Genomic DNA, 27,423 nt, shown 5'->3' on the forward strand with positions numbered 1-27,423 from the left:
AACAAAATCTTTTGGCATTTCCCATTCTTAAAAAACAAATAGTCTTGGAGTGGAATATTAACTTGTGAAAAGCTTTAGAATTTCCCTCAAATTGTTAAATTATGGAAAGTATATGGGAATGTTATCTTGAAATTTACTATCTTCAGAACTACTATGATATGATGCTCTCTAAGACAGAAAGTGTCCCTTCTGACTCCTGGATGCAGAAAAGGTTGCAATATATCTTTGCATTATCAAGAATCTGATCTTTTAAGTCCGCTATCCGTATCTTGTTTTTTCACCAGGACCTTTTTCTTGAGTCTTCCTTTCTTATGTACATTAGGAATTGTTGAATCAAACTTACCTACTTTCTTATCCCTTATTCCATAATTTTATTATTATTTTCTTAGTAGGACAGAGGAAATGACAAGTTAAAATACAGAATGTATTTTCTAGTGTGGAAAAAGAAGGCAGACATTCTGAGAAAGAGAGTATAGAGTACCAACTACTTTGTGTGCCTGCCCTATTTTACTTAATTCTCCCTAATACAAAGAAAAGGGACTGTTTTATATCAGGAAAAATGAAAAATATATGACAACAATGTATTAACAGCACTTCCTGCTTGTATTTCTAAATCAGCAGCTATATTTCATCACTGACAGTACAGAAAGTGCACTTTATTTGAAAGGTTTCATATCATAACCAAGCAGTTTGGGTATTTTCAGATGGCAAGTTATTTTGAAATAAGCAACCTTTAAAATTAACTACTAATACATTTGCAGGATTTATGGATGTACTGCAGCCATCCTGTACTGTTAATACATTGTAAATTACTTTCTGGGTATGGTATGTTGCCATTCATTATCTATAAATTTCTTCTAATAAGTTCACTAGCTCACTAGTTCACTAGATCATTGGTACGTAGCCTTCAAAGAGATAGTTAAAATGTTTTGAAACTGACTTTACATTGTCAGCAGTAAGTCCAAAGGCACCTTGAGCATAAAGTATCATGATTTTGAAGAAGAAATATCTATGATTAATATATCCATTAATTACATGAACCAGGTTTCAACAAATCTGGATAGTGTGCTGAAAGTAACTTACCGGCAGACCCTGGAAACCCGGATCACCTTTGACTCCTGGACCTCCAGGAGTCCCAGGCCAGCCTTCGCTGCCCTGCTCTCCTTTGGCCCCTTTCAGACCTGGTGGCCCTGGTGGCCCTATTGGGCCTGGTAAACCTATAAACCAGAAGAGGAAGAACGTATTTAGTGGCAAAATTTGTTCTGTACAAAAGCAGTACCCGCAGGTGGATGAGCTGGCTCTAACTACAGATGGGCATAATTGAAGTAATTATCACAACAACATTTCAAGAAAATATGTAGGAGAATCTGTTGCAGGGAGGTGCATACGAATACCCACCCACATGACTGGATATCTATCATTTATTTTGTCTGTAGTTGATGGAAAATAGAGAGTTTTATATGAGCTGAAAAACGTATTGTATGTTCTCAGGTATGAATGTGCTAGAGACTTACTTCAGCCCTGCTCTACTCTCCTCATTAACCACTAGCACAGAGCACCTGCCAAAGTAAGGCCACACTGAGCTATTTTTAAACACATTGACACTCCAGGACACAGGAACATGCAGCCATGGCTGCCCCACAACAGTAAATAAAGCTCAGTGGAAAACACATGAAAATAGGAGGGCAAGGTTTTCAATGTCAGAAAGACTTCTGGTCAAAACAAACAGCCTGAGGACATCATATCTGTCTGTTGCAGGACATGATGCCAAGCTGCCTATGAAGGACAGCTTTTGCCTGGTCTCTGAGAGGAGGAGAAACAAGCATATGCAATATTGATTATATTATTAATAAATCTGTTTAGCATTGATTAACAGCGTAGATTAATACCAAAGAAGAGTAATTACCTGGAAGGCCAGGTTGGCCTTGGGGTCCTCTGTCTCCTTTAGGGCCCTCCATTGCAATTCCTGGTAGTCCAGGAAGACCTTGGTTGCCTTTAGGGCCTGGTGGACCGGCATATCCTGGTTCTCCTTTTAGGCCTGGGATCCCCGGACTTCCTGGGGATCCTGGGAAACCCACATCGCCTTTCGCACCTAAGTTTTGAAACAACCCCCAAAACTTGATTAGAGAAAGGATTACCATCAGTGAAATCTTCTGCCTTATTGTCCACTCATTGTAAGCTTTATTCCTTAAGAAATTATTGACCTCACCTTTATATATTTGCATTAAAATGCAAAACTTCAGGAAAAGTGTGTTATCCTTTATATTACTGATATAAAGTGAGGGGTAAAGAGTAGGTTAACTGACAGATCTTTAGTTAACTAAACTGATCATTGGGCTATTTTCATTCACTATAAAAACAGATGAACATCTCTGTCAGCCCTTCCACAAGGAACAAAGCCTTCAAATCCTTATTCTGTTACAATTATTATTGTCATATGCAAGTCATGGATGTTTTGCTTAGGTAAGCACACATAGACTTGCTCTTGGAGAAAAAGATAATTTGTTTACTAAGATCTAGATTTGAAAACTTAGTACTTATTTTCAAGCTTGTACAAATAGTAAATATTTGCAATTTAGTTGAATTTTTGATCATGATTGAAGAAAAATATTTTATACTAGCTAATCTATAAGAGAAATAAAATGTATAAAGAACACTTTCCCAGCTCTTCACCTGAACAGAACAGGGTCTTTAAATCCTGGACTTCTTTTTGGAACTACAATACTTCTGGAACACAAATGATGTCAGTTGTATATCTATTTACTCTAAGACCAGTTCTCTTTAAATGAGCTGTGCTAACAAAATGGAAGAGATGAGTGGGGTCGGAAAAGTGGTTTCACAGTCTAGCATTTTACTTGCCTTACTGAGCTGTGAGTTTGTGTCTACTGCAGTCTAGTATCTAGGACATACTCACCTGGTAGAATGGAACATGGTGCATACAGACACCTTGGACAAGCATGGACTCAAGCCAATCAAGTCATTCACAGTGTAGTGACAGATCTGTGAAGACCAAAAGTGGTCTTCAAATTGTCATAGCTATGTGCCTGTACTCAAGCTAGTAAGTCCTGAGTCCAGGTAATAACAGTTTTCAGTAAGACCACACTTGGTCTCTTATTTTTGGCACCTCTGCACCATGCTCCTGTGCATAGTTTAGACATGCTCCACTGAGCTACAAAGAACACCTATTTTAGCAACGAATATGATTGCATCAGGGCTGTACAACAGACTCAGGTAAAAACAATAAAATACTGTAGTATCTTGGCAACAAAATTATTGTCTTTAGCTATCTAGTGCATAAAGCTTCACTAGACTTTGATTCTTATAAAATTAGTAGGAAAACAGAAATACTTGGAATCAAAAGCACAGCACACAAATATGGGAGTTATTTATATTACCTCATCACAGCACAGCTTGCAGTAAATTCCACACTATGAATAATTACCTATTTTAGGGCATATCTAACTCATGTCCAAGATGCTTCCACTGTAACAGAAATTAGTATTTGAGCCTCTGAGTTTCTGCCTGCTCTGAAAAGGTATAGCATGTAAAATAATGAAGTAGAAAGTATGTCTGAATGACAGAATTATATTTGTAGTATGTTGGAAGGGAGGTTAGCTGCTTGTTTAAAGAAGTGTTTTACCTTTGTCTCCCTTTGCACCTGGAAATCCTGGAAGTCCTCTACCTGGAATACCTGGAATATAAATGCAGCAAAAAATGAGAAGACAGAACTGCAGTTACATATAAACTGTAACAAACAAAACTCCATTCAGCAAATATAAAATCTAAGTGGTTTAGAAAAAAGTTCTTCAGGGCAGAGACTGTCTTTGTTACATATTGGTAATGCTTCTAGTACAATGGGTACTTCATGATTGAAAATCCTACACTGAGGAAAGACAAGCTATTATTTCCCAGCTAACTTGCAAAATGAAACTAATTCCAAAACATATATTTTCTTTAAAATATTACCAGCTTTTGTGAAAGAAATTCTTTCATGATTACACTGATTAAACAGTTACTTATCTATATCATCCACTTTATAAAGACGGATGATAATCCATAGTTTGCAAGACACTGTACTAACTTCATTTTGTAAAAGTTCCAGTCTAAAGTATCTCAAAACCAGCACGCCCTTCTCCCAGCTGCTCTTGTGTAGTCTGTCTGTGCATTTTTGTACCACATCAGTGTAACGTGACAGTCACAGTACCTTGTTCACCCTTTGCACCAGCAGCACCTGGAATCCCATCATAACCTGGTTCACCCTTCTGACCAATGGAACCAGCAGGACCCGGAACACCAGGTTCACCTGAAAAATCATCAACATATTCATTGCAACTATGAATCATCACTTTTTTTTTTTAGACATTTCTTTTCTCTAATAAAAAGCTTAACTTATTCTTCTGCTCCCACAAAGACCAAATATTTATTGCATAATGACTGCAGTGTGACTTCTCTCTGAGCTTAGTTCTGAATTAAATTAGTGTGAGACAGGGCTCAAGTACTACAGATTTTCATATAGTTAATTATCACAGATCTCAGTGAATTTAGAACATAGAAACTCCTGCAAGTAGTTGTGAATAGCATGGTCCATGTCCAGTGAGATGATGTATCCTGCAGCCAGTAAACTAAGAACACGAGGTTCCATGTTCAAAAATGTTGTTATAGTCCTGACAACAATGGAATTACTCTACTCTCTCTTTAACATCTGTGCAATGGTGCTCAATGTGGTGATTCAGGTTTAAGCCCATGGACCAACTTTAAACCAACACTCAAAACAATAAAAACTAATTGCTATAGTAATAACCAGTCTTGTGGAAAGTAGTAATATCTCTTCTACTAACAGTGCAAAAGAAGTACTATCCCTATACTACACTGACTCAGATTTACCTGGGAAACAGCATAGTGTTTTGTTCACTTATGGAATGAACAAATGTAAGAGGAAACATCTGAGCCAGAATGAAGGGAGTAGACCATGTTATTTCTTTGAGATACTGCTTGGAGATAAACAATACTTTAAGTAGCATTTAGTATTTTATATGTCTTTTGTACCTGGTTCTCCTTTTAAACCTGGGATGCCACTTAAGCCAGGAAGTCCTTTTTCACCCTTTTCTCCATGGCGGCCAGGGCTCCCTAAAGAAAGCAAGAAGACATCAGAAATATCCACCATATGAACCTGTAAGTTTGACAATAACTTTTGCACTGCATTTTCTGTTGTATTAACTCAAGAACACTTGCCTGGAAATCCTGCCATGCCAGGAGATCCTTTGGGACCTGGGGCACCCGGTATTCCTGGCATTCCTATATTACCCTTTTCACCCTTGTCTCCAGATAAACCTGGACTACCCGTTCTTCCAGGTTCTCCCTAGAAGAAGCAGCACACTTTATAAAATCCACACATTAATTCTGAAACACCTTTTACTATTTGCAAATGGTATATGTAACCCCCTCTTATCTTTTGGACTTATAAAGAATTTCACTCTTTTTCCATTTAGAAACAAAATAATTTAAGATTAAATTTAGCATTATCAGAAATATTGACTTTTTAGCAATTGCTTAATAACTACATATGAAAATGAGCAGTCTTCTCTGCATCTTTGCAATAGATTTTACAAAGGCTTTTCCAAATTAGCCTCATAACTTACTACACTTAATCATCTTCAAAAAATTCTTTTCTAAATCTTCAGTAAATTTGCTACCAAGTTACTAAGTTTTATTTTTACTTATAAATTCAGGATTAGTGTCACTGTATAACTAGGAAAAGCAATGTGAAACAAACGAGAATCCTATCAGAATACTATTAGAAGTGAAATCAACTTTACACACAGTATTAATACAGTTGTCTTTTCAGTCATATCTGAGCATTTTATTGTGAAGCTGAAAAAAGCGATATCTTAAAAATGTATTTACTGTATTTCAGTACACCTATTTACTCTGTTTGCAAGAAGCCCTTTTCACTTTATTTCCTTAATGTTTTTAAAAGTTCTTCCCCTCCGCCACATTTCTAGCAATGTAAATTTAGTATATGCTGAAGAGACAGAATAAATGAGAATGCTGAACGCAATGGTCCCACCAAACAGAATGCATCTAAACCTGTGCATATACACACCATTCAAATTTCTCATCAAGTATTTAAATGAGCATAATAGAAAATATAACTTATATAGCTTAAAGGCCAAAGGCATCTTTTCAGATAAGGTACTCAGGAGAGACAAGACAATTAAATCCCCAGGGGTGTAAATACCTTCTCACCAGGAGACCCTGGAAAGCCAATTCCAGGAAAACCTGCTGCTCCTTTGTCTCCTTTTTCACCTTTTTGCCCAGGGAACCCTGGTGTGCCTGGTGAACCTGGTACTCCAGGCAGACCCTTTTCTCCAGGTGTTCCTAGTAAAAGAAAAGGAAAAACGTGTGTTTCAGAGCTGGTGGCACCTTAGCAGTGTTGCCAAGGATTTTTCAGGGTTGCCTTGGCTACTTAGAGCTAGAAAAACAATACAACTCACTACAATAGCTAATAAATTCACTTTTGAGATTCACCATCTAAAGGGGTCTTTTTATGGGAAGATAAGCTCTCCTGATAAAAGAAGGTTATAATCTTGGATTAATAGTAAGCAGAACTGTTGCTAAAAATACTATTTAACTAAAAGTTTATGTTGATTTCATTAGTGTCTAACAAGACAAGCAGTGACAAAGGAACTCTGCTGTAGCAGTTTTTTCTGGTCCCCACCCCCACTTCAGTCTTCTGTCTTTGATTTCCTAAATGCATTAGGCACAAGGTCATCTGAATGGAGACAAAGTTCCCTTATTGAGATATAGGTTCTTCTCCATTCCCCTCCACAGCAACACTCTTCCCAGAGCACTACAGTTTGTCAATAATGTGCAATGCACTGGAACTCACAGAGCTTTTTAGAAGGGGGAAAATACACAAGAAGCCTAAAGGATTTCACACTCTAGCAGAGGCAGAGGCAGAGACAAAGACAGAGACAGCCAGACAGCCAGATATCACTTGAAAAACTGCCTGCCTGCAACAAAAACACAAATCTGACATGTCCTTTCTTTGAGGTGCACAAATAACCATTTTACATTTGGCTAAAGGACTCACATGTAGAAAGTTAGGAAGCTATTTAACGTGAATTATTTGTATATCATAATAAGATTGAAAAAGCAATGTTCCCAAAGCCTACAGTTCAGGCACTGCAAATACTGCAATCATTTAGTAGATCAACACCACCTAATATTCTAGATAGGCCTTTCACAATGCTCCAGACTAACTTGAAGAAAAAAAAATAATAAAAAATCGCAGCAATCAGTACCTGGCAAACCCATTTCACCAACTGATCCTTTTTGTCCTGGAATTCCTGGATCTCCTGGGTACCCTGGGGGGCCCTGATCGCCTTTTGGTCCTAGAGACAGCAGAGAAATTAAGAGTCCAGATAGTTACTGTGGTTTAAAATACCTGATTAACACTATGTCCTTTTGCCAGCTTCAGACATACCTGGATGTCCTGGAGTACCAGGTTCACCATCCTTTCCTGGAATTCCTGGTTCTCCATACTCTCCACGTAGCCCTTTTTCTCCTGTTGGTCCATGGTCCCCTGGACAACAAGAAAAAAAACACTGATCAGTTTTACCAAAATTTACTGTAATGCCATGTAACGATCCTTCTAATTACTTTATTTATCTCTGTTGCTTCTCTCTGCTGAACAAGGGAATGGCTGAATTCAAGCTTCCTACATTGTAGGGCAGAGTCAAACTTGTGCAACAACCCTCCACTCAAGCCAGCATTGAAGGAAGGTTACAAACTGATAAAATGTTGCAGGTGTCTGCACAGATTACAAGACAAATTATATTTTTAAAAGAAACTCAGTGTTTTGCAAATGAACACTTATCTTTGAGTTAGATTAATGAGTTATTTCTGAAGTGTCAGACAATATCAGGTGTTGACAAAAATGATTGATTTGACTGTTCTGCTGTCTATGTAGGTAAATGCAAGCCACCAGTTCACAGGCAGAAATTTTCTGTTTCCTCAGTTCTATTTAATATTAAAGCAACTTCATCATTCCAGAAGGCTCCATCTCTTATTCTGCAGCATGCCTCTTCTCCAACCGCAATGTTCAAGCTTTCTGGTTATAATCCTTTTTGTTAGTGTTGTATCTAGATGCTGGACAATACATTACTGAAGATAGGTAGCTGAATGCTTTTAAGTAAGAGGATTTATTAAAAAAAATCTCAAGATGTCCAAACCCAACCTTTTTTATTAAACATTACCGACAATCTTTCATTAAAATACTGTATTTTTTGCTTGTATGTTACAAGTTTTTTAAAACATTACTGTGATATTCATAACTAGAGAGATGAAGGCAGCAAACCGATGAGAAAAGTTACGGAATATAACTAGATTATTTTTTCTCTACTGGTACTAGTTATCTCTGGGTTAAAGAGGATGAGACAAACAACAGCAGAAAGTTGCAGTCTGGGGTCTGTTTGGAGTCTACCCTTCCATGCTGCATGAGCCAGGCTAATCTGCAGACTGTGTGGGGTCAGGAAAAGGTAGAACATACAAATTTGGAAGCGCGCATTATTAGTGCTGGAGGGGTGAAGAAGTTAGAAACAAAAGAAATTAACCAGTTGAACCTATCAGCACAGGCTTCTTTATACGCATGTAACCACTGTGCCTGATTTTGATTTCTGGAAAGGTAATAAAACTATCAACCAGCCAACCTATAGATCAATAGCAGAAAAGGAGGTAATGAAAAACAACCTATGTAGCCTTGTTTTAAGGCTTTTCACACCACCACATCAAGATCAGACACAAATGAGAGAAAGGAATCTAGATGGAATTCTTACAGGCTGAGAGCTTCAACAAATTCACAAGTGTGGTCAGAAGCTGCATCTCAGCTTAGAGGCAGGTGTACTCCACACTTGCTCCTGCCCTTCCTCTCAGTCCATAACCCTGGTAAATTTCATTCCAGCAGGGCCTGAGTCCTTCAGTTATTTCAGCACAGTGCAATGTAGCAAGGATGCAGCCAAATTGGGGAGAATTCAGAAGGGGTAAGAAGGATGATAATTATTTCAGAAAACACAATATACAAGGAAAGGCTGAAGGATTTGGTTGAGGGAAATGGCAGACTACATGATCCCAGTAGCTCCCTTCCAGCTCTACACTTCTATTTTAACAAAAAACAGTTACCATTTATTTACCAAAATAAAATAAAAATAGTTATTTATCAAAATCTCTTATGGGGATTTTTAATAAAAGGTATATCATAATAAAAAGGACAAATAATAAAATATATAAAATATATTTTTAAATATATAAAATATATTTTTAAATATATAAAATATAATTTTTAAAATTTCTAAATAGAAAGCTGATTGCTTTTCTCCTGTATATTTCCAGGTGTTTCCAGTCTGATGTAAGCTAATCTTTCAATATCAGTGGCATTCACATGTGTCTTTCCTGAAACTTCCTCAGGTCCCAAAGAAACATTTGTACGCCAAAAAAGGCTGATCACTTTTTCTTACAGAATCAGTTGGTCTTCATGGTGAAAACAGTGAAATCTATATTTTTTACATGAAAGAAAGCTTTACTCTTCTAGCAAGCTTTAGTTTCTAATTTTAAGGTGTTTTTTTTTTTTTTTCTTTTCAGAGAGTCTTCTGAGAAACGAGGTAAAAACTGATTTTATAATAGCAAATTGAGCCTTTTCCATCCAACCAAAACCTTTTAAGTCTGTGATTGATCTTTGTTTCTATGGAGTTGGAGGATGCTAGAAAAATATCTGCTTTTGTTGTGTAAAGATCTTTAATCTTGTTTTAAAACTTGATGTCTAAACTAAGATGCAACAGAACTCCAAGTACTGTTGCTCTAACTTTAGTTAGAGATTAAAGTTACCTTTTTCTCCTGGATCTCCCTTTTGGCCTTTGAGACTAACCATGTCCATGGTATCCATGCTTCCAGGTACTCCTGGGAGACCAGCTTCACCTTTATCCCCTTTGACGCCTGGATCACCCTGTGGTCCAACTACCCCTTTGAAACCTGGGCTACCTATAAAGGAATAGCACAGAATGTTACAGAGGCATATAAAACTTTGCAAAAAGATTTAGTAGACAAGAACAAATTAAGTTAGCTATTTATTAAATTTTGGGTATGGGCTACCATGCTCTTGAATACCCACATCTTTTATCTCATATGCAGATTTTTCTATACCAGGACTTCATAATAACTATCGAAAAAGTTGGTATCTTTTAAAAGTTTTAATCTTTTTTATCTTTTAAAAGTTTAAAAGTTTAAAAGTTTACCTGCTTCACAGACATTAGCTTGAGACCCTCTCAAAACGATAGGAATATGAGTTGAAGAGTTTAAATATAGAGCACTGTTTGAAGGATTTAATTAAGTCCTTCCTGCTGGCTATTTATAACTTCAAACAAAGTGTTTCTCTTGGAGTAATATCTATAGCATGCTCTCAACCAGCCAACCCTTATGTTGTTGAAGAACAGACCAAAACTCCTGGCTCAGTGCCCAAATACGACTGCTCCTAGGATACGGCTTTCTAGATTACATTATTTCTAACTTAGAGGGAAGTTATTTGACATAAAACATCCTTTAGGCCAAGCATACTCTCTATATTTGGTTATTTCCAGACTTGTCTTCAGTTGGGAAAAACGTCAATTTTAAAATGTATGAGAAGAATTTAAGAAAGTCCCTGCCTTACCTTTTTCACCAGGCAACCCTCGATCTCCAACTGGTCCAGGAGTCCCTGGCAGTCCCGGAGTTCCCATAACTCCCATTTCTCCTTTGGCTCCTGAAACCGAAGTGGTAGAGTGAATAACATAAATAAAGAAAGCGGTGTAAAGAAGTATGAGAAGTAGAATGTTTTGCTCCCAATTATATCAGGAATTGCACTACTTAAGGAAAAAAGGGATAAAGAGGATGATCTAATCTAAATAGCCTGACAGAGAAAACAACTGTAAAAATTGTGTTAGGAAATACAGAATAAAACATGGTTTGTAATAGGTTTTTGACAGATTCTTAAAACTTGCAACTACAGTAAACAATGCTGTCATTAACAAAGGCATTATTAAAACCACACTCTATCACTGAAACTACACAGAATAATCATCTTCCATTACTACAGGTTAAAGCCTAGTCCTGCATATAGCTGGATTTGATCCACCAAAAGACTCCAGTATGAGTTTAAAGCTATACATGCACAGAGTGGCTTTGCTGATAGCAGCCCATGTGTTTTCCTCAAGCTCAGGTTCCTTGAAGGATCAATTCCTGATTGAGTGAAGGGGCATGCTACCAGGACTTAATAAAACAGCTGTCAAAGATGCCAATTTCCAAGGAAGGAGATTACTTTCCCAGCAGTAAGCATGTTTACCTTCTGATCCTTTCAGTCCAACAGACCCTTGTGGACCCGGCAGGCCAGGTAACCCCACAGACCCTGGTACTCCAGGCTGGCCCTGGCTACCTTTATCGCCTTTTGGTCCTGGCATATCTAGACCCGGGATACCAGGGAAGCCCCTTTCTCCTTTTATTCCAGGAAATCCTAGGAAAAAGAGAAGATACAGAATTAGTTCCTAGCAGAACAAAGGAAACAGAGTTAACAAGCATACCCCAAAATGTCCTCCCATGGTTCAGAAATTACGTGGCAGAAGACTCAAAGACAGTTTCTCTTGTAACGTCAAGAGAGCAGAAATATTCCTCATTTCCTGTGTGCAGACTCGATCCTGTACATATTACCCACAATAACCTGAGGAAACTGAACAAAATGGCAGATATTTTCTCTGCCCTTGCCTTGTGTTTGGACCAGATGGATGAGGTACGCTGCCATGCTTCCTGCACCCCACCCACAAAGCAGGTCACGAGCAATTTATGAACACCAACATCTGTTTATGCCAAAAAATCCACTTCCAAGCACCAGCATGGGAGCATTTTTCTCCCACCTGGTGGTCCCTGGGGTCCTGGCTGTCCAGCAGGCCCTGGCGATCCCTGTGGGCCCAGCCCTGGTGCACCTGGGGGGCCTGGCAAGCCTTGCAGTCCCGGGAGGCCGGGGTCACCTGTGGGGAGACAGAGACAAGAGTCTTTGAGATCTTGTTTCCAAAAGATGCTAGACAGATGCTTAGGAAATATCTGGCCAACAAAACCTCATTTCAGCCTCTAATACCTTCTGCCTGGGCTTGGGGGAACCGTTGTTTTTCGCTGCTTGCCATTTACTAGCAGTAGAGGTAGGCGAAAGGGAGGAGAGGGAAAGGAGAAAAGAGAATGCCCTGAGTTATCAGTAGGACTTAAATGGTGAATAGGCTTTTTGTTGCCTCTGCAGCGGAGAAACTATAAAAAAGAAATATAAATACAGAGGTGTATCTTTATTTTTTCAGCAATGTTACCTCTGAATCCTTGCTGTCCAGGTATGCCCGGGAATCCTTGCTCACCACGTAAACCAGGCAGTCCTGGATTTCCCTTTTCTCCAGGGATGCCAGCTGGGCCTGGGGGGCCTGGTAATCCTTTAGGGCCAGGGAGACCCACACCAGGTTCACCCTAGCCACAGAAACACAACAGATTGGGAATCACTCAGAAAGAACGCTGCACATACATTAGCCATTCAGAGTTAACATAAAGCATTCATCTACTTTGTCCCTTTGCATATACAGTGGGAAACATAAGATGAAGGGCAGTTTTTGAAAAAAGCAGAATCTTTTCCCAGATTCTCAGATTCCTGTTAACATGAAGTAACAGAAAACAGTATCAGCAGCAGATACTTACTTTTTGACCTTGTAAACCTGGTGTACCTGGCAAACCATCCAGGCCAGGGGTTCCTGGAGTCCCTGGTAGACCAGGTGAGCCAGGCTGACCTTGAAAACCTACAAAACAAAACAAAACAAAACTCACATCATTGCTGTCTGTCCCTGTAAATGTCCCCTGTCATTTCTTCAAACCTCTAACTGAACTGTTCACATCCTTGGAGGAACATGTTCAAAAAGGTCTGTGTAGTCTCTTTTATCAAATTTCTAGAGAAAAAAATGGCAGCTCTCAAATGTCAGTGTTCTCAACAGAGATTTAAGCATTGAGCTTCAAACCCAAAAGGAACAAATATGGAGTGACTGCTCTTTAATTAATAGCCTTGTGGGTTCACATCATTGAGAAATATTCTACCTGCAAAGATGTGTTTCCAGAGTCTTCTTCAGAGAGGGTAACTAAATGTGTGAGGCATAAGACTGAGGGATACAGAACAAAAGCCATCTTGGTGAATCGACACTTTTTGTACAGTATATGTAATGTGACACGTCCTACACATCTCCCTGAGGGTCACACATGTTCCTGTACCACAGCAGGCCCAAGGAACATCCCTCAGGAATGGAGGAAAGAAGATGGCCAACATTCTGCAGATCACTTAAAGATAACGCTCACTAAACCGAGATGAAGTTCCTTTCACAAAGATCTCAAAGAGTAGGAAATCCAGCTTTCAGGCTAAGCCCCTGGAAAGTCACGGGTCAGAGCTGCATTCAAGGAAGAGTCTTGGAAAAAAAAGCTTTGGATATGTCGTTCCTTTTTTGCTGGCATTTAGCAATCCTTTTCTAGATGCCATGGAACTTTTCTGTTCAGGTTTGTGTCATGTCAGATTTGGAAGAACTAGAGGTGTTCACAGGTAAAGATTTCCCTTTTCTTTTTAAAAGTCTATCTGACCCTCCCAGTTCATGGTGTGTGAGAGAGAGAGAATGGCGGTTGAAGTGGCTGCTGAAAGCTCAGTCATCTAGTCCAGAATGAGTAGCATTAGCATTACAAAATACATCTCTCAAAAATCTGAAACAAGAGTATGATCTTATAGACTCTAAACTATGTGTACACCCTGACAATGGCCATGTGGGGAAGCCTAAACTTTTACTGAATCTGCTGGTATTTTGACCAAACACTCCCATCCACCTGGGACACCACAGACCTGTGAGCTCTGGTACAAAAATGTCATACTTATGTTAACATGTTTTTTTGACCAACCTAAATCATCTTTCAGCAACCTAAATCACCTTTCACCAACCTAAATCATCTTTCAGCAAGGCCATCTCATCTATCAGCAACCTCAGTTGCTGCAACACAGGATGCACTATATCACTTTCTGTTCTGGCAGTAGCATTGCCTGTATCTGCACCACATGACTGCACAAAGCAGGTGTGCCTTGAAAGTATCCTCATCGTGGTGTCTGTGGACTTTCACAAGGGAAGTTCTTCTGCTACACCTTGCAGATCTCCTCGTGCAGCCATGGCTGGATGACAGTGCAGTCCTCCATCCACACTTCAGTTACACCAGCTCTGTTAGATGGATAACTTTATCTTACCTTTGGGTCCCGGAGGTCCAGGGAACCCTATACCTGGCTGTCCAACAGCACCTTTTTCTCCTGGCAGGCCAGGTATCCCTGGAAGCCCAGGATTCCCTTTGTCACCTTTGCGAGTGAAAACAAGACAAAAGTTAATACCAGTGTTAACTTCTGGGAAACAGAAACATTAAGATGATCAGAGAAAGATTAACAGAACACTGTACCTTGGGGTCCAGGGAAACCAGGTGGCCCAGGAAGGCCATCTGCCCCAGGAGGTCCAGGGAGCGGTATAGTTCGTCCTGCTTCACCCTTTGTCCCTATGAATGTAAAGATGTATTAAGTCCAAATTGATGAAATTAAACAGGAGTTTCATTCACCTTGCCAGCAGTGTTAAGACCCTCCACACCATTAAAACTGACTTTTTATGAAGTTTTTTTATAGAATATCCATAGAAAACTACAATGAACTAGGTTTAAGATAATTTTAAACCACCCTGTTTGGCCTGATAGAAAAAAAAAGAAAGAAAAATGCCTTCAAAGATGTGCAAGTAAACTGCTGAAAGTAAACACTGATCTAAATTAGTCTTTTTCTTTCCATATTAAATTCCAGTGATCCGCTAAGTTGATTTCCACTTAGAAACACCTTAAAGGACACTTTAAAGGAGACTTAAAAAAAAATGCATACTATAGCATTACCTGGAAGGCCTGGTAAACCTGGGGTTCCAGCAAAGCCTCTGTCTCCTTTGTCACCAGGTAACCCTGCAGTGCCTATCCCAGGAGGGCCAGGAAAACCTCTTTCACCACGTACTCCAGGGAATCCAGGTTGGCCAGGGGGACCACGTTCTCCTTTCAAGCCAGCTGTACCCTAATTTGTAGACAGTATAAATGTACTTCTTGCATGATTGGCAAGACAGAACACATCCTCCCAACTGTGTGAATATATTGTAACTTGGATTTGGCACAGGGTACCTACCTGTAACACCTTTATCACTGAATTCAATGGAAGTAGAACTGTGTTCCATGTAGAAAAGTACATGGAAATCATACCTAATGTGCAATGCAGGTAACTGGATCATTTAGGCTATTTTCCCAGTTGTGGATCTGGGAGCAAATCTGAGCTCCAGATCCAGCTCCACATCCACATCAGCTGAACCCGCTAACAGGGCAAGACTTTGAAACATTAGTTTCCACAAGAAGATAAGTCTGCTAGAACAGAGTTGAACCTCATCTTAATTATCTCTGCTTGGACAACTGCATTCCTTCAATCATCTTCAGATATGAGTTAAATCATCCATACCAGTTCTCATTATAAAACTTTGAGAAAGGGAGAAATGAAAAAAAAATATTGTCCACACCCACAATGTGGGGGAAGTAACCTTGCTGTAGTCCTGAAAGCAGCAAGCCTTGTAATCTGAATACGTCTGAGTTGGATCACTTATTTGCATGACATGTTCAGAGAGAATTCAAAATCAAACTGAAATACTCTGTTGTTGAAAGACCCTAGTCTTCACTAGTTCTAGAGAAACCAGAGTCCTCTTCTGAGGAGGAATGAACTACCCAAGGTAAAAAAAAAAAAAAAAAAAGTGGAACAATGAATGAGGCCAATAAACATAAAGCAAGTGTAGGACAATATGTAAAAATACAGAAACATTCGGCAGGACAGTGCAAACATAAAGAAATAACACATACCGATGCTCCTTTTGGACCCTGTGGACCTGGCAATCCATCTTTTCCTGGTGTTCCTTCTCTTCCAGGAATACCTGGTTGTCCTGGGAAACCAGGATCTCCCTTTTCACCTTTCAGGATAGAATCATAAGAAAAATCTCCTGGTTCTCCTTTTGCCCCAGGGTGGCCGATAAGTCCTGGAGCACCTGGGGGCCCCTGAAATTTCATAAATTGAAATGTTATCACTTGCCCTATCAACCTTTCAACTGATTAAAAAAAACAAAAACAAACAAACAAAAAAAAACCCAGGTCTTCGGAAATTAAAAAGTAGACCCAAATCAAATAAACCATTAAGTTTTCAACCAAGGAGGTCAAATGAGAGTTGTTTCCAGGATATAGCAGTGTAAATAAGGAATTAGTGCAAATTTCTCTTTCTTGACCACGCTGTCATTGTATCATACCAAAGGTATGTCATTTTAGATGGTGAATATAAACCTTCACTATTTACACAAGAGCTGTAGGTCTTGGCACCAAAAATCTACTCTGAATTTTCAATATACTACACACTGAACTTCAGTTACATATATTTACATTATATTATCATCAAGGTAATCTAGGCTTTTTGAAAAAGCCCTGTCAGAGCTAACATGTCTGCCCCCAAAGTCGTACTCTGTAACACTGTGGACCCTATTTCTATGACAAAAATGCAACAAAGGTTGTATCCTACATTTCCAGGATACTTTACAATACTAGAAATAGTACTAATACAGGAAAAGAGCATGCTTCCATTATGCAAAGAAAAGCATAGCCAAACTTACAGGTTTAAACTGCCTATACAAGTCCAAAACTCCTGATTTTGCTTCTTTCAGAAACTTTAAAATCAACTGAAACATTCACTAAATACATAGACTGCCTATTAAATTCAATTCATTGTCTTATATAAAATTCAAGTGTTATTTGCACAAGAGCTAACACTAACTGAAGACTGAAAGCTCCCTGTGTAGTTTATTTATGACATTTAGCTAATTAAAGTATACATTTCACATCATTACCAACATTCATTGATTTCGTTCCATTAACATCCACTGTCTCTTGCTGCATAGAATACTATACACATGTTCAGAGGAAGCTTTCTAAGCTTTCCAGGGAAGCAGTCCTTTATATAACAATACACCTACAGGATATCCAGAATTCCAGTTTTTCCCTACATATTGTCTAGGACTTGTATGAACTTTTTTCATTGGAATGTTTACTCTATTTTCAGGTGGATCAGGACTAGGATAGTAATGCACAAACTTCACAGCCAACATTCACTGCTTATGGTTTAAGTGTACCTTCCACTTAAACCTGAACTAGAACACTGTTCCTTTAGCTTTGGTGGATCTTGAATCAGACTCTGATACTGTGGAATGGATTGGAACAATGTAGGCTTGCAAAGATGGCCTCTATATAATAGTTTTTCCAAACTGAACTGTACGCTGGATCACCATCTGTCTGAATTTTGTAAACCAAGGCAAGCTTAAAAATATTCAGAAGAACAACCAGTCCTCATCTGATGAAAGACATGATCAGAACTTGAGAGGCAATAAAAGGAAAATGTAAAGATGTGTCAAAAATGTGCTGAGAACAAATGCCGGAAATGACAAAAGCTTAAATATGTTAGGATGTCTTTTATTTTTTGTCTCTTTCATATTTTCTCTTTCCTATTTTTCTCCACTCCTTCTTTCAGGGACCCATTAATATTGTAGTAAGTTTGGTCACTGAGTAATACCATCCTGTTTATCAAAGTGGAAACACAGAGAATGGAATCCATCCCAGCTAACTTTTGTTGCCTAAATTAAAGTATCTAGGCTTTATTCATACTCAAGGGCAAGAAATAGATTCCTTGAGTAAGGAATTAATATAGGTAGGTTGGACTAACTTCTGAAGGTGCCTTATCTCTCACCGCTGGTGGTAGAAGGAGCTTGGATAATTCCAGTGTGTGTTACAGTTAGCACACATGAACACCACTGAGAAGCTATGTTGCCAGAAATGCTCAGCTGGAAGGAGAAAACAGCTTTAGGGGAAAAAAAGGCTGGGAAGACTCTGACAAAGTCACTCTACTTACATTAGGAATTGTGTCCAGATCCCATTCAGATGTGTAGGGATGGGATCAGGAAAGCCGAGGCACAAATGGAACTGAACTTGGCAAGAGTGGCAAAGAATAACAAGTAGGGATTCTGTAGGTACATCGGTCAGAAAAGAAAGGCCAAGGAGAGTGTACCTCCTCTGATACATGAGAAGGGAGAACTGGTAACAACTGACATGGAAAAGGCTGAGGTACTCAACAGAGTACTCTTAGCCTCAGACATCACTGCCAGTCAGGCTTCCCACATCTTTTGTTTCACTGAACATGCAGACAAGGGCTGGGGGTGCAAAGTCCCTCCCACTGTAAGTGAAGAGCAGGTTTGAGACCACCTGATGAAACTGAACAGGCACAAGTCTATGGGGCCTGATGACATGCATCCCAGGGTCCTGAGGGAACCAGCTGATGGAGTTACCAAGCCTCTCTTCAACATATTTGAAAAGTCCTGGCAGTCAAGGTGAAGTCCCTGATGACTGGAAAAAGGGAAACATCACTCCCATTTTTAAAAAGGGTAGACAGGTGGACCTGGGGAACTACAGACTGGTGAGCCTCACCTCTGTGCCTGGGAAGATCATGGAAAAGATCCTCCTGCAAGCAATGGCAAGGCACGTGCAGGACAAGGAGGTGATCCAAGTCAGCCAGAGTGACTTCACCAAGGGCAAATTGTGCCTGACCAACCTAGTGGCCTTCTATGATTCAGTGACTGCATCAGTCCACAAGGGAAGACTGACTGATGTCATCTACCTGGACTTCTGTAAGGCTTTTGGCATGGTTCCCCATGACATTTTCATCTCCAAATTGGAAAGAGATGGATTTGAAGGGTGGACCATTCGATGGATAAGGAATTGTCTGGATGGCCATGCCCAAAGAGTTGCAGTCGATGGCTCAATATCCAGGTGGAGGCTGGTGACAAGTGTGGTCCCTCAGGGGTTTGTTTTGGGCCAGTGCTGTTTAAGATCTTTATCAATGACATAGACAGTGGGATCAAGTGCACCCTCAGCAAGTTTTCAGATGACACCAAGCTGAGTGGTGCAGTTGATACAACAGAAGGAAGGGATGCCATCCAAAGGGACCTGGACAAGCTTGAGAAGTGGGCCCATGGGTCGGGGCAATGCGAGACCTGGGTACAGACTGGGAGAAGAGCTCATTGAGAGCAGCCCTCTGGGAAAGGACTTGGGGGTTCTTGGGTGGACAAAAAGCTTTACATAAGCCAGCAGTGTGTGCCTGCAACCCAGAAGGCCAACTGTATCCTGGGCTGCATCAACAGAGGAGTCACCTGCAGGCTGAGGGGGGTGATTGTCTTCCTCTACTTTGCCCTCATGAGGCCACTTGGAGTGCTGCATCCAGCTCTGGGACTCCCAAAACAAAGACATGAACTTGTTGGAATGAGTCCAGAGGAGGGCCATGATCAGAAGGCTCAAGCACCTCTCCTGAGAAGAAAGGCTGAGGGAGCCGGGGATTTAGTCTGAAAAAGAGAAGGCTCCAGGGAGACCTCATTGTGGCCTTCCAGTACTTAAAGAGGCTTATAAAATAGATGGAGTGTGAGTTTTTACATGGGCAGATAGTGGTAAGACAAGAGGAACAGTTTTAAACTAAAAGAGGAGAGGTTTAGATTAGATGTTAGGAGGAAATTCTTTACTCCAAGGGTGGTGAGGCACTGGCACAGCTTGCCCAAAGAAGCTGTGGATGCCCCATCCCTGGAAGTGTTCAAGGCCAGGTTGGATGGGGTCCTGGGCAACCTGACCTAGTGGGTGACATCCTTGTCCACAGGAGGAGGGTTGGAACAAGGTGGTCTTTAAGGTTCCTTCGGACCCAAGCCATTCTAGGATTCCATGAGTCTATGATTCTATGGTGTCAAAATCCACATTATGCTACAGGAACATGTGTGCTAATGTCAGTCTTCGCAGCCTACCACGGTGTATGCAGGGACACTCAAGTGAACTCTGACAAGATCAAATGTAGTTGTGCTAGTACAGTGTTCATCTAGGAGTGATTGTGTTGTCATTTTAAGCATGTGCTATAATTAAGGCTTTTCTGCTTCTGATATCCAGCCTTAGTGAGAGCTGTGTTATGCTGCATCAACATAATTTTCAAGTGATCCCATCATCAGGATGCTTTCACAGACCTTCTTTATTTCTTGAAAACCACTTGGCTTCCCTGCTAAATATCTGAAAATTAGATTTCATAGAATACACTGCACACATTTCCCAAAATTCAGACAAACTGCTGAAGTATACCGATTGCTAATATTGACTAACTGCTTACATTACACTAGATGGCACTGCATCTCTCTCTCAATATATTATGTTCACAAAACGAAGAGTTACTGGAAAGATACCTTGCTACACAAGGTTCAGGGCAGACCTGCATCTGTTTCATGCAAAATCCTACTTTTTACCCAGCTCCACTGCTGAGGTCATCTGATGGGTAAGCATGGCAATATAACCCATTTCCAACAGCTCTTTTTTCATCTCATAGCTAGACAATACTGCTTCCTAGTTTATTTTACTAAGTATAGCCAGTTCTTTAATTTTATTATATCACTGTGTTGGTCTATTTTTAATCAGAACTATTACACAATCACACTGAATGTTTTCTTACCACACATCTAACAGGAAATAAGCACACAATATCTGGTAAGGCATTACTTACAGGTACCCCTGGAAGGCCATCAAGTCCAGGTAAGCCTCTGTCACCCTTGAAACCTGATTGTCCTGGAAAACCTTTTCAGAGACAGAAAAATAGAATTCTATTCATTACATGGTTTAAAAATAGATCATTGTATGTGAAGCCTTTGTGATTCTTCACAAACTGTTTAATTCTATCCCCAGTTAATATAATAAAAAGTCAGTGAAGATGTCTGTATTCATGTGCTCGTGTGCTCCCTGTGTCTGCATTCGCAAGCTCAGAAGTTGATGAGGCATTTGACTTTGGAATTAATTCACCTTATAACTTAGATCTATCATGTAGACTTTGCAATCTTCAAACTACCTAAAACATGTTCATTTTTCTTCACAACTACTGGAAAAAACATTGAGAATATTATCAGTGTTTGCATGTGGCAATTCTCTGACATGGCAGCAGACAAATCATTTCTTTTGGGTCACACAATTTGATCCTAGGATTGGGAACATATGTATGAGCTACTGCCAAGCCTGAGCATGTAGGGCAAATGCTTCCCACACTTTTTTTCACTTTCACAATTCGGTCTACAGTTTGCAAAGATACTCCACTGTGGCCTATTTCTGCTTCCTTGTCAATTTCAGTGGGAATTAGGAATCAGGCCAAAAATAAGAATATTCTATCTTTTTTTCATTAGTTTCACAAGCAATTTTATTAGTGGGAGAAAAAATAATTAATCACATAATATACACTGTATTTCTAGGTTTTAGCCATAGCAGTTAATTCTCAGGTAGTTAATTTTTTTTTACCTGCTGGACCTGGTGGTCCTTGTGGTCCTGGAAGTCCAGGAGGTCCTACTTTATCACATAAAGTACAGGTTTCTCCTTTTTCACCTGAAGAAAAAAAAAAAAAAGTAATGAATAAAAATGACAAGATTTAAGAGAGCTGCAATCAGGTGGAATCCAGTGGTAAATGTCAATTTAATACACTTCATGTTGAAGGAATATAAATAAATGTGTTATTTCTAACTATATGCTTCAAAGAGAATTTATCAGCAAACTGATATTCAAGCCTATAAAACTTTTAAAGGAATGGCATTAAAGTCAACTTATATATTATTCTACAGACAGTATTTAATAGGAGGGTTAGATGGAACCAGGCTGAAGAGGATCAAAAAGAAGAGAAATATACACTGGGTGTAGAAGATATGAAAAGTTTAAAGTAGAAGAAGAAAAAACTCCACAGCCACTGTAATTTACAGTTTTAAAAAGAAGTGAGCATAATGAGATTAGGAAGAATCAACTGATGTGTAAATTAGTGCCGTTCATTTTTTGTATATGTCCATTTAGCTGACAGTGCTAAACCACACAGTTGACATTACTACTTGCAGGTGTGGCAATTTTAGTTTCAATTATAGTCAAGGTACTGATTCATAAACTATCTCTATTCCCAACTCATCTTCCCCTTTAATTCTTCATCTCAGAATTCATATCTTAAATTGCCATGAACAGTTCAATTTACGCTTAATTAGTCTATACTCAACTCTTTTTTAATTCCCAGATACTGTTTCGTTCCTGAAATCACCCATCTTTTATCACTTACCAGCAATGCCTAAGTGAAGTGAAATGTAAGTGAAGTTCGTGTCACACAACTCAATACACAGTATCCTTCTTTTATTCACCAGAGACCCAAGAAGCATCTTGCACATCCATGAACTGTTAGCGTAACTAATGTTAAGTACCAATTCTCTGGATCCAGTTAACTGGCTCAGTACCTTCACATATCCAAGACCCAGGGTACAAAGCAATAGAAAGCAACCACACTTTCATTTTAAATATTATTACCTTTCTCTCCCATCTCTCCTGGAAATCCATGTTGCCCTGGAGGTCCAGGTATACCTGGTGCACCAGGTTGCCCCTGCTGGCATTGATCAATTCCATCTGCAATTGAAATGCAACAGAGCTATTGTCTGGCAAATCCAAGTTTCTATCACAGGGTTGCATTTATGAATGTCCTAGCTGAATTTATCTGTGAGTAGTGGTACATCAGGAGAGTCTTTCATTTTTCTATTTATTTGTTTTAATCTGAAAAAAAACTCAGATTCTGCATTCTGATTCCAGATATATTACTTAAGAAACCCCCAGAATTACAGAAAAAAAGATGACTCTGCTATAACGAGTTTATAACTTTCACACAAAACGTATTTTTATTGTATGTAGATATTTTTATGTAGAGTTTTTTGTACCTAGCCTAGAGTTTTTGGAAACTTCCTAGGTCAAAAGCAGCTTGTTAACATCTGTTTAACTTCTTCACACCAATAAAGCTTTCTGAAAACAAGAAACTACAGGTACTAGGAACTGAAATAGCTAACAAATAACACCACCCAGCAAACTTAATGTAGGAATACAAATTGTGCTTGTTCTGTTTGATGTTATGGCACAGGCTCCAACCTAATCATTTTGGCCAAAGTCAAGAGTCAAAATGTTTATGTGAAGTTTGGCAAACAACAGCTAAACACAAAGGGATTTTTTTTCCTCCCATTTTGTATCTGACGAAAGCTAAAGAAGGGTCTGGGGAAGGCACAGTGACAGAAACATGAAACATTTTTTTATTAAAAAACAGGATTTGCTCTTATTGCTCTTATTACTTTAAGGGGCGGGGTGAGATTTCACTATTTAATTACCTGTTCTAAGTGTTGAATTTTATACTGATTCATTAGCAAACACTTTTGGTTTAGGAATTCCATAGAGAATAATGTTCATTTTAATAGGAATCTTCTATTTCATATTTAATCTTTAAAAAGGTTAACAAAATCACAGCTATGAAGCTAGAGCTTTAAATTTTTCAGCAAAATCTACAGGACAAAACACAAAGGAACCATTGCCTGCATAAAGTATATATGTCACCTGCACATACTAAAGTTTTACTCTACTCCAGTTATCTCTAAACATTTTCAAATCTACTAAAGAATTGCAAGTAAAACACCACTTTTCCTCTCGCTGACTATGTATGTAAAACAAACCAGTCATTTTTATGTTAAGGTTTACAGCCCAACAAAATATGTAAGGCAAGTTAATTTTAAGCATTTACCTAAAACTGTAGTGCAAAAGCAGAACACTGCTTTTTATATTTTTTATTTTTCTGTTATACTCTTAGTACTTCCCTTGTTATTTTTACGTCATTGTCCTTTAGTTAAAAACCAACATCAAACCAGCTCAATTTACAGTTATGCAATATAAAGTCCAAATGAACACTGTGAGGGACCAAAAAAAAAGCAGTATGATTAAATATTAAAGTTTCATGTTGAGCAAATTTGTTTGCAACTATTACTTGAAGCATAGATGGCTTAGGGCTCACAAAAAGTATGCATGACAAATACAATAATAGAATCATAAAATACAGTATTAGGAATAAACTGAAGACATCTTTATCTAATAATTACTTAATGTCTCTGGGTAACAACTAACCCTAAAATACATGCCTCTTTATTTATGTTACACATTTGATGTTGTCTGATATGTACTGTCCAAAATGAAGTGTTAGTGTAATGTCTAGTTTAGTTGAATCACAGAATATCCTGAGTTGGAAGAGACACACAGGGATCACTGAATCCAACTCCTGGCTCCACACAAGACCACCCAAAAACCAAACCCTATGTCTGAGAGCATTGAACAAACACTCCTTGGACTCCACCAGCCTTGGTGCCATGACCCCTGCCCTGGGCAGCCTGTCCCAGTGCCCGACCACCCTCTGGGCGCAGAACCTTTCCCTAACCCCCAGCCTGACCCTCCCCTGTCCCAGCCCCATGCCGTTCCCTCGGGTCCTGTCGCTGTCCCCAGAGAGCAGAGCTCAGCGCCTGCCCCTCTGCTCCCCTCGTGAGGGAGCTGCAGGCCGCCATGAGGCCTCCCCTCGGCCTGCTCTGCTCGGGGCTGAACAAACCAAGGGACCTCAGCTGCTCCTCATACATCTTGCACTCTAGACCCTTCACCATCTTTTTAACCCTCCTTTTGGAGGCTCTCCAATAGTTTCATCAATTTCTTCTACTGTGGTGATCAAAACTGTCCACAGTACTCGATGGGAGCCCACAATGCAGAGCAGAGTGGGCCGATCCCTTCCCTCAACCAGCTAGCAATGCTGTCCCTGATGCACCCCAGGGTACAGTTCACCCTTTTGGCTGCTAGGGCACGCTGCTCACTCATATTCAACTTGCCGTCAACCAAAACCGCCAGATCCCTTTTTACAGGGCTCTCATCCCCTAGTCTGTATATCTAGGGTTGCCCCATCACAGCAATTATAAATACTTTTGTGTATATATATTGGTGCTGAAGACTTGTAAATTGTGATATTGAACATCTGTCTTTTATGCTATGAATAGTATTAGCATCTTTTTTTTTTTTCCACTTTATTCGTTAACAGCTCAGATACATTTATTCCAAGATGTAAATGCATCCTAATTATAGCTTTTATAATCTTGTTTCCTTTTTCTTTTTCAAGTGCATGCAACGTGCATTATTGAGACTTCATAGTGAAAAGCAGCCAAGTGCTTTACTTACCTGTTACGCCTGGAGGACCTGGAGGGCCAGGGAGCCCAGGGGGACCTGGGAAACCATCTCTTCCGGGGGGTCCAGGTAAAGGGAATCCAGGAGAACCCTTTTCACCTTTTTCACCTCTCTCTCCAGGGACACCAGGTGATCCTACTCTGTCTGGAACTGGTCGACCTTTGGACAGAATAAAACGTAGATGAAAGAAGGTTCAAGAAAAAAGACAGTAACGTTATCAACACATTAGCTTACAATAAGTTTCGGAGAGAAATTGGAAAATGGTAGTGCAAAATAAAGAGGAACTGTATTTTTACTATTGGTAATTTACAAAATTCAGGGCATATTTTCACTACAGTTCAGAATAACTCACTTCCATTCAGTCCCTGAGCAAACACTGGGAAAAGTAACGTTCTGAGATTTATTTGAAACAATTTTTGCTGGCTAAGAAAAAATGGTGACAAAGGAGTTCATTTAGCTATTACATTTAGAAACCATTATGCTCGTCTCATAATAAGCCAAATCTTAAACACACCTGGAAATGAACAGGATCTGTAAGAACTTCAGTAAATTGGTATTCAATGATGCTAGCAGATTTTCAGGAATGCTAAACCCCAAACTGTTCGTAGGAATAATAAGTAAACAGCAGCCAATAAAGGCAGGCAGTTAAACAACTAGGAAAAAAATTACTCAAGATCTTCTTTTAGCTATTTGCACAGTCACACAGGTCTTCCTACTTCAATGACTTATTTTAATTAACAATTAATCATGAGATTTGACTGCTAAACCATTTTGAGCCATCTGCAATACTGTAGTGAAGATATTTAAGTCACACAAATCTCAATTTCTGTAGGGTAATAACAGAGAAAGAGCCACCATTCTTCTTCTATGTCATACGGAATTCTTTAGGGATTACTACTGCCTGTAGTATATAGTATCTCCTCCCTAAGCTGCGAAAAATTTCCTGGCAACTATCTGACCCTGGTTCACAATAATTTCTTACATAGCAACTCTCAAGATGGAAAATACGAGCAAAGGAGATTATAGTAGTATCACTACTGGATGTACTGGAGTCAGGTTTCTACAGATTATTTGGTTCGTTTTTAAAAAGCAAATATCATGGTTTAGTCCAAACACATACACATGTACATATGCATAATAGTAGTGTGGCCATGTATGTGAAGATGTTAGACTATGAAAAAGGCAACATTTGCAGGCAAGAGAAATAACTTTTATTAGATCAAATGACATAGTCAAAAAAAAAAAAGCAGGAAGCCTTCAGGAATGACTTATTATTTCCTCCAAAAAATCTTGTTTTATTGTATTTATGCAAATGCATATAAAGCCAAAGTGAAAGCAAACCAGATTATCTGTGCAAGAGTATACATACATAGGTACACACACATATTCACATTCTACAGCTCCTCATGCCCAATGGAGCCATACTCTCTGGATTCTCTCAGATGACGTGTGCACACTAACACTTATCAATTTAAGCAGCGATCAGAGAAGATTTAAGAATTATCAGAGCTTTACACAAAGAGCAAGGCTAGATCACAGCAGAGATTCCAGAAAAGCAATCAACAGGAATGGTCTGAGGTGGAGATTAGATCCTCAGAGAGGCCACTACCTGGGCACCCTGTAAGTCAGGCTGAAAGCAGATGAGGAGACCACCTCTCAGGATTCTCCACCCAAGAAGAACAAAGAAAAAAAGTGAACAAAATCATACCTGGAATTCCTGGGATTCCTTGTAAACCAGGAAAACCTTTAAAAAGAGAGGTTTTCAATTAGGCAATCAAGTCAGCAATGCTATCATGAATGCAATTCTAGCACATATTAAGTACACATTATAAGCAAGTATTCTCTGTATCAAAAGTTAAATAACTCATAGATATCTGCAAACAATACACTTAGTGAAAAGTCCCTATGGTGTGCCATCTTCTCCACTGGTCTTTCTTCAACAGGGAGATGTCTGTAATGGGGAAATTGGGAATGCTGTCTATAGGAATTCCCTGTCTACTGAGGAATTTTGCAAATAACCCAAGTCCATTTAAAGAATTAAAATATAACTATTGACTTTTTTTGAGGCGTCTCTTAAAGATTCTCTGCACTATTACCCACTTTGTGATTGTATTCACTTCTTTGTTAAATAATCTCACTGGATTCTTTAACCTC

The 27,423-nt window shown here is 39.3% G+C and overlaps 1 protein-coding gene across 3 annotated transcripts in view; it reads right to left on the reverse strand.

The window, feature by feature from the left end:
- Window positions 1-27,423, reverse strand: part of COL4A1 (collagen type IV alpha 1 chain) — a gene marked incomplete at its 5' end in the record, with an annotated part of 129,074 nt that overhangs the window by 17,424 nt on the left and 84,227 nt on the right. For 2 of the 3 annotated variants that reach the window (XM_080605168.1, XM_080605170.1), the window contains 24 exons: window positions 1,084-1,217; window positions 1,907-2,092; window positions 3,641-3,691; window positions 4,205-4,303; window positions 5,047-5,127; window positions 5,233-5,359; window positions 6,239-6,378; window positions 7,305-7,394; window positions 7,487-7,585; window positions 9,883-10,035; window positions 10,703-10,792; window positions 11,372-11,539; window positions 11,937-12,050; window positions 12,378-12,528; window positions 12,754-12,851; window positions 14,321-14,425; window positions 14,524-14,616; window positions 14,995-15,163; window positions 15,988-16,179; window positions 20,741-20,811; window positions 21,520-21,603; window positions 22,555-22,650; window positions 25,264-25,428; window positions 26,978-27,013. In XM_080605168.1, the coding sequence (XP_080461294.1) occupies window positions 1,084-1,217; window positions 1,907-2,092; window positions 3,641-3,691; window positions 4,205-4,303; window positions 5,047-5,127; window positions 5,233-5,359; window positions 6,239-6,378; window positions 7,305-7,394; window positions 7,487-7,585; window positions 9,883-10,035; window positions 10,703-10,792; window positions 11,372-11,539; window positions 11,937-12,050; window positions 12,378-12,528; window positions 12,754-12,851; window positions 14,321-14,425; window positions 14,524-14,616; window positions 14,995-15,163; window positions 15,988-16,179; window positions 20,741-20,811; window positions 21,520-21,603; window positions 22,555-22,650; window positions 25,264-25,428; window positions 26,978-27,013 (2,792 nt within the window). Of the gene's footprint in view, window positions 1-1,083; window positions 1,218-1,906; window positions 2,093-3,640; window positions 3,692-4,204; window positions 4,304-5,046; window positions 5,128-5,228; window positions 5,360-6,238; window positions 6,379-7,304; window positions 7,395-7,486; window positions 7,586-9,882; window positions 10,036-10,702; window positions 10,793-11,371; window positions 11,540-11,936; window positions 12,051-12,377; window positions 12,529-12,753; window positions 12,852-14,320; window positions 14,426-14,523; window positions 14,617-14,994; window positions 15,164-15,987; window positions 16,180-20,740; window positions 20,812-21,519; window positions 21,604-22,554; window positions 22,651-25,263; window positions 25,429-26,977; window positions 27,014-27,423 lie in introns of all 3 variants that reach the window. The other variant, XM_080605169.1, reaches the window with a different exon arrangement.

Source organism: Anser brachyrhynchus (genome assembly GCF_964034855.1).
Source record: "Anser brachyrhynchus genome assembly, chromosome: 1".
Taxonomy (NCBI): Eukaryota; Metazoa; Chordata; class Aves; order Anseriformes; family Anatidae; genus Anser; species Anser brachyrhynchus.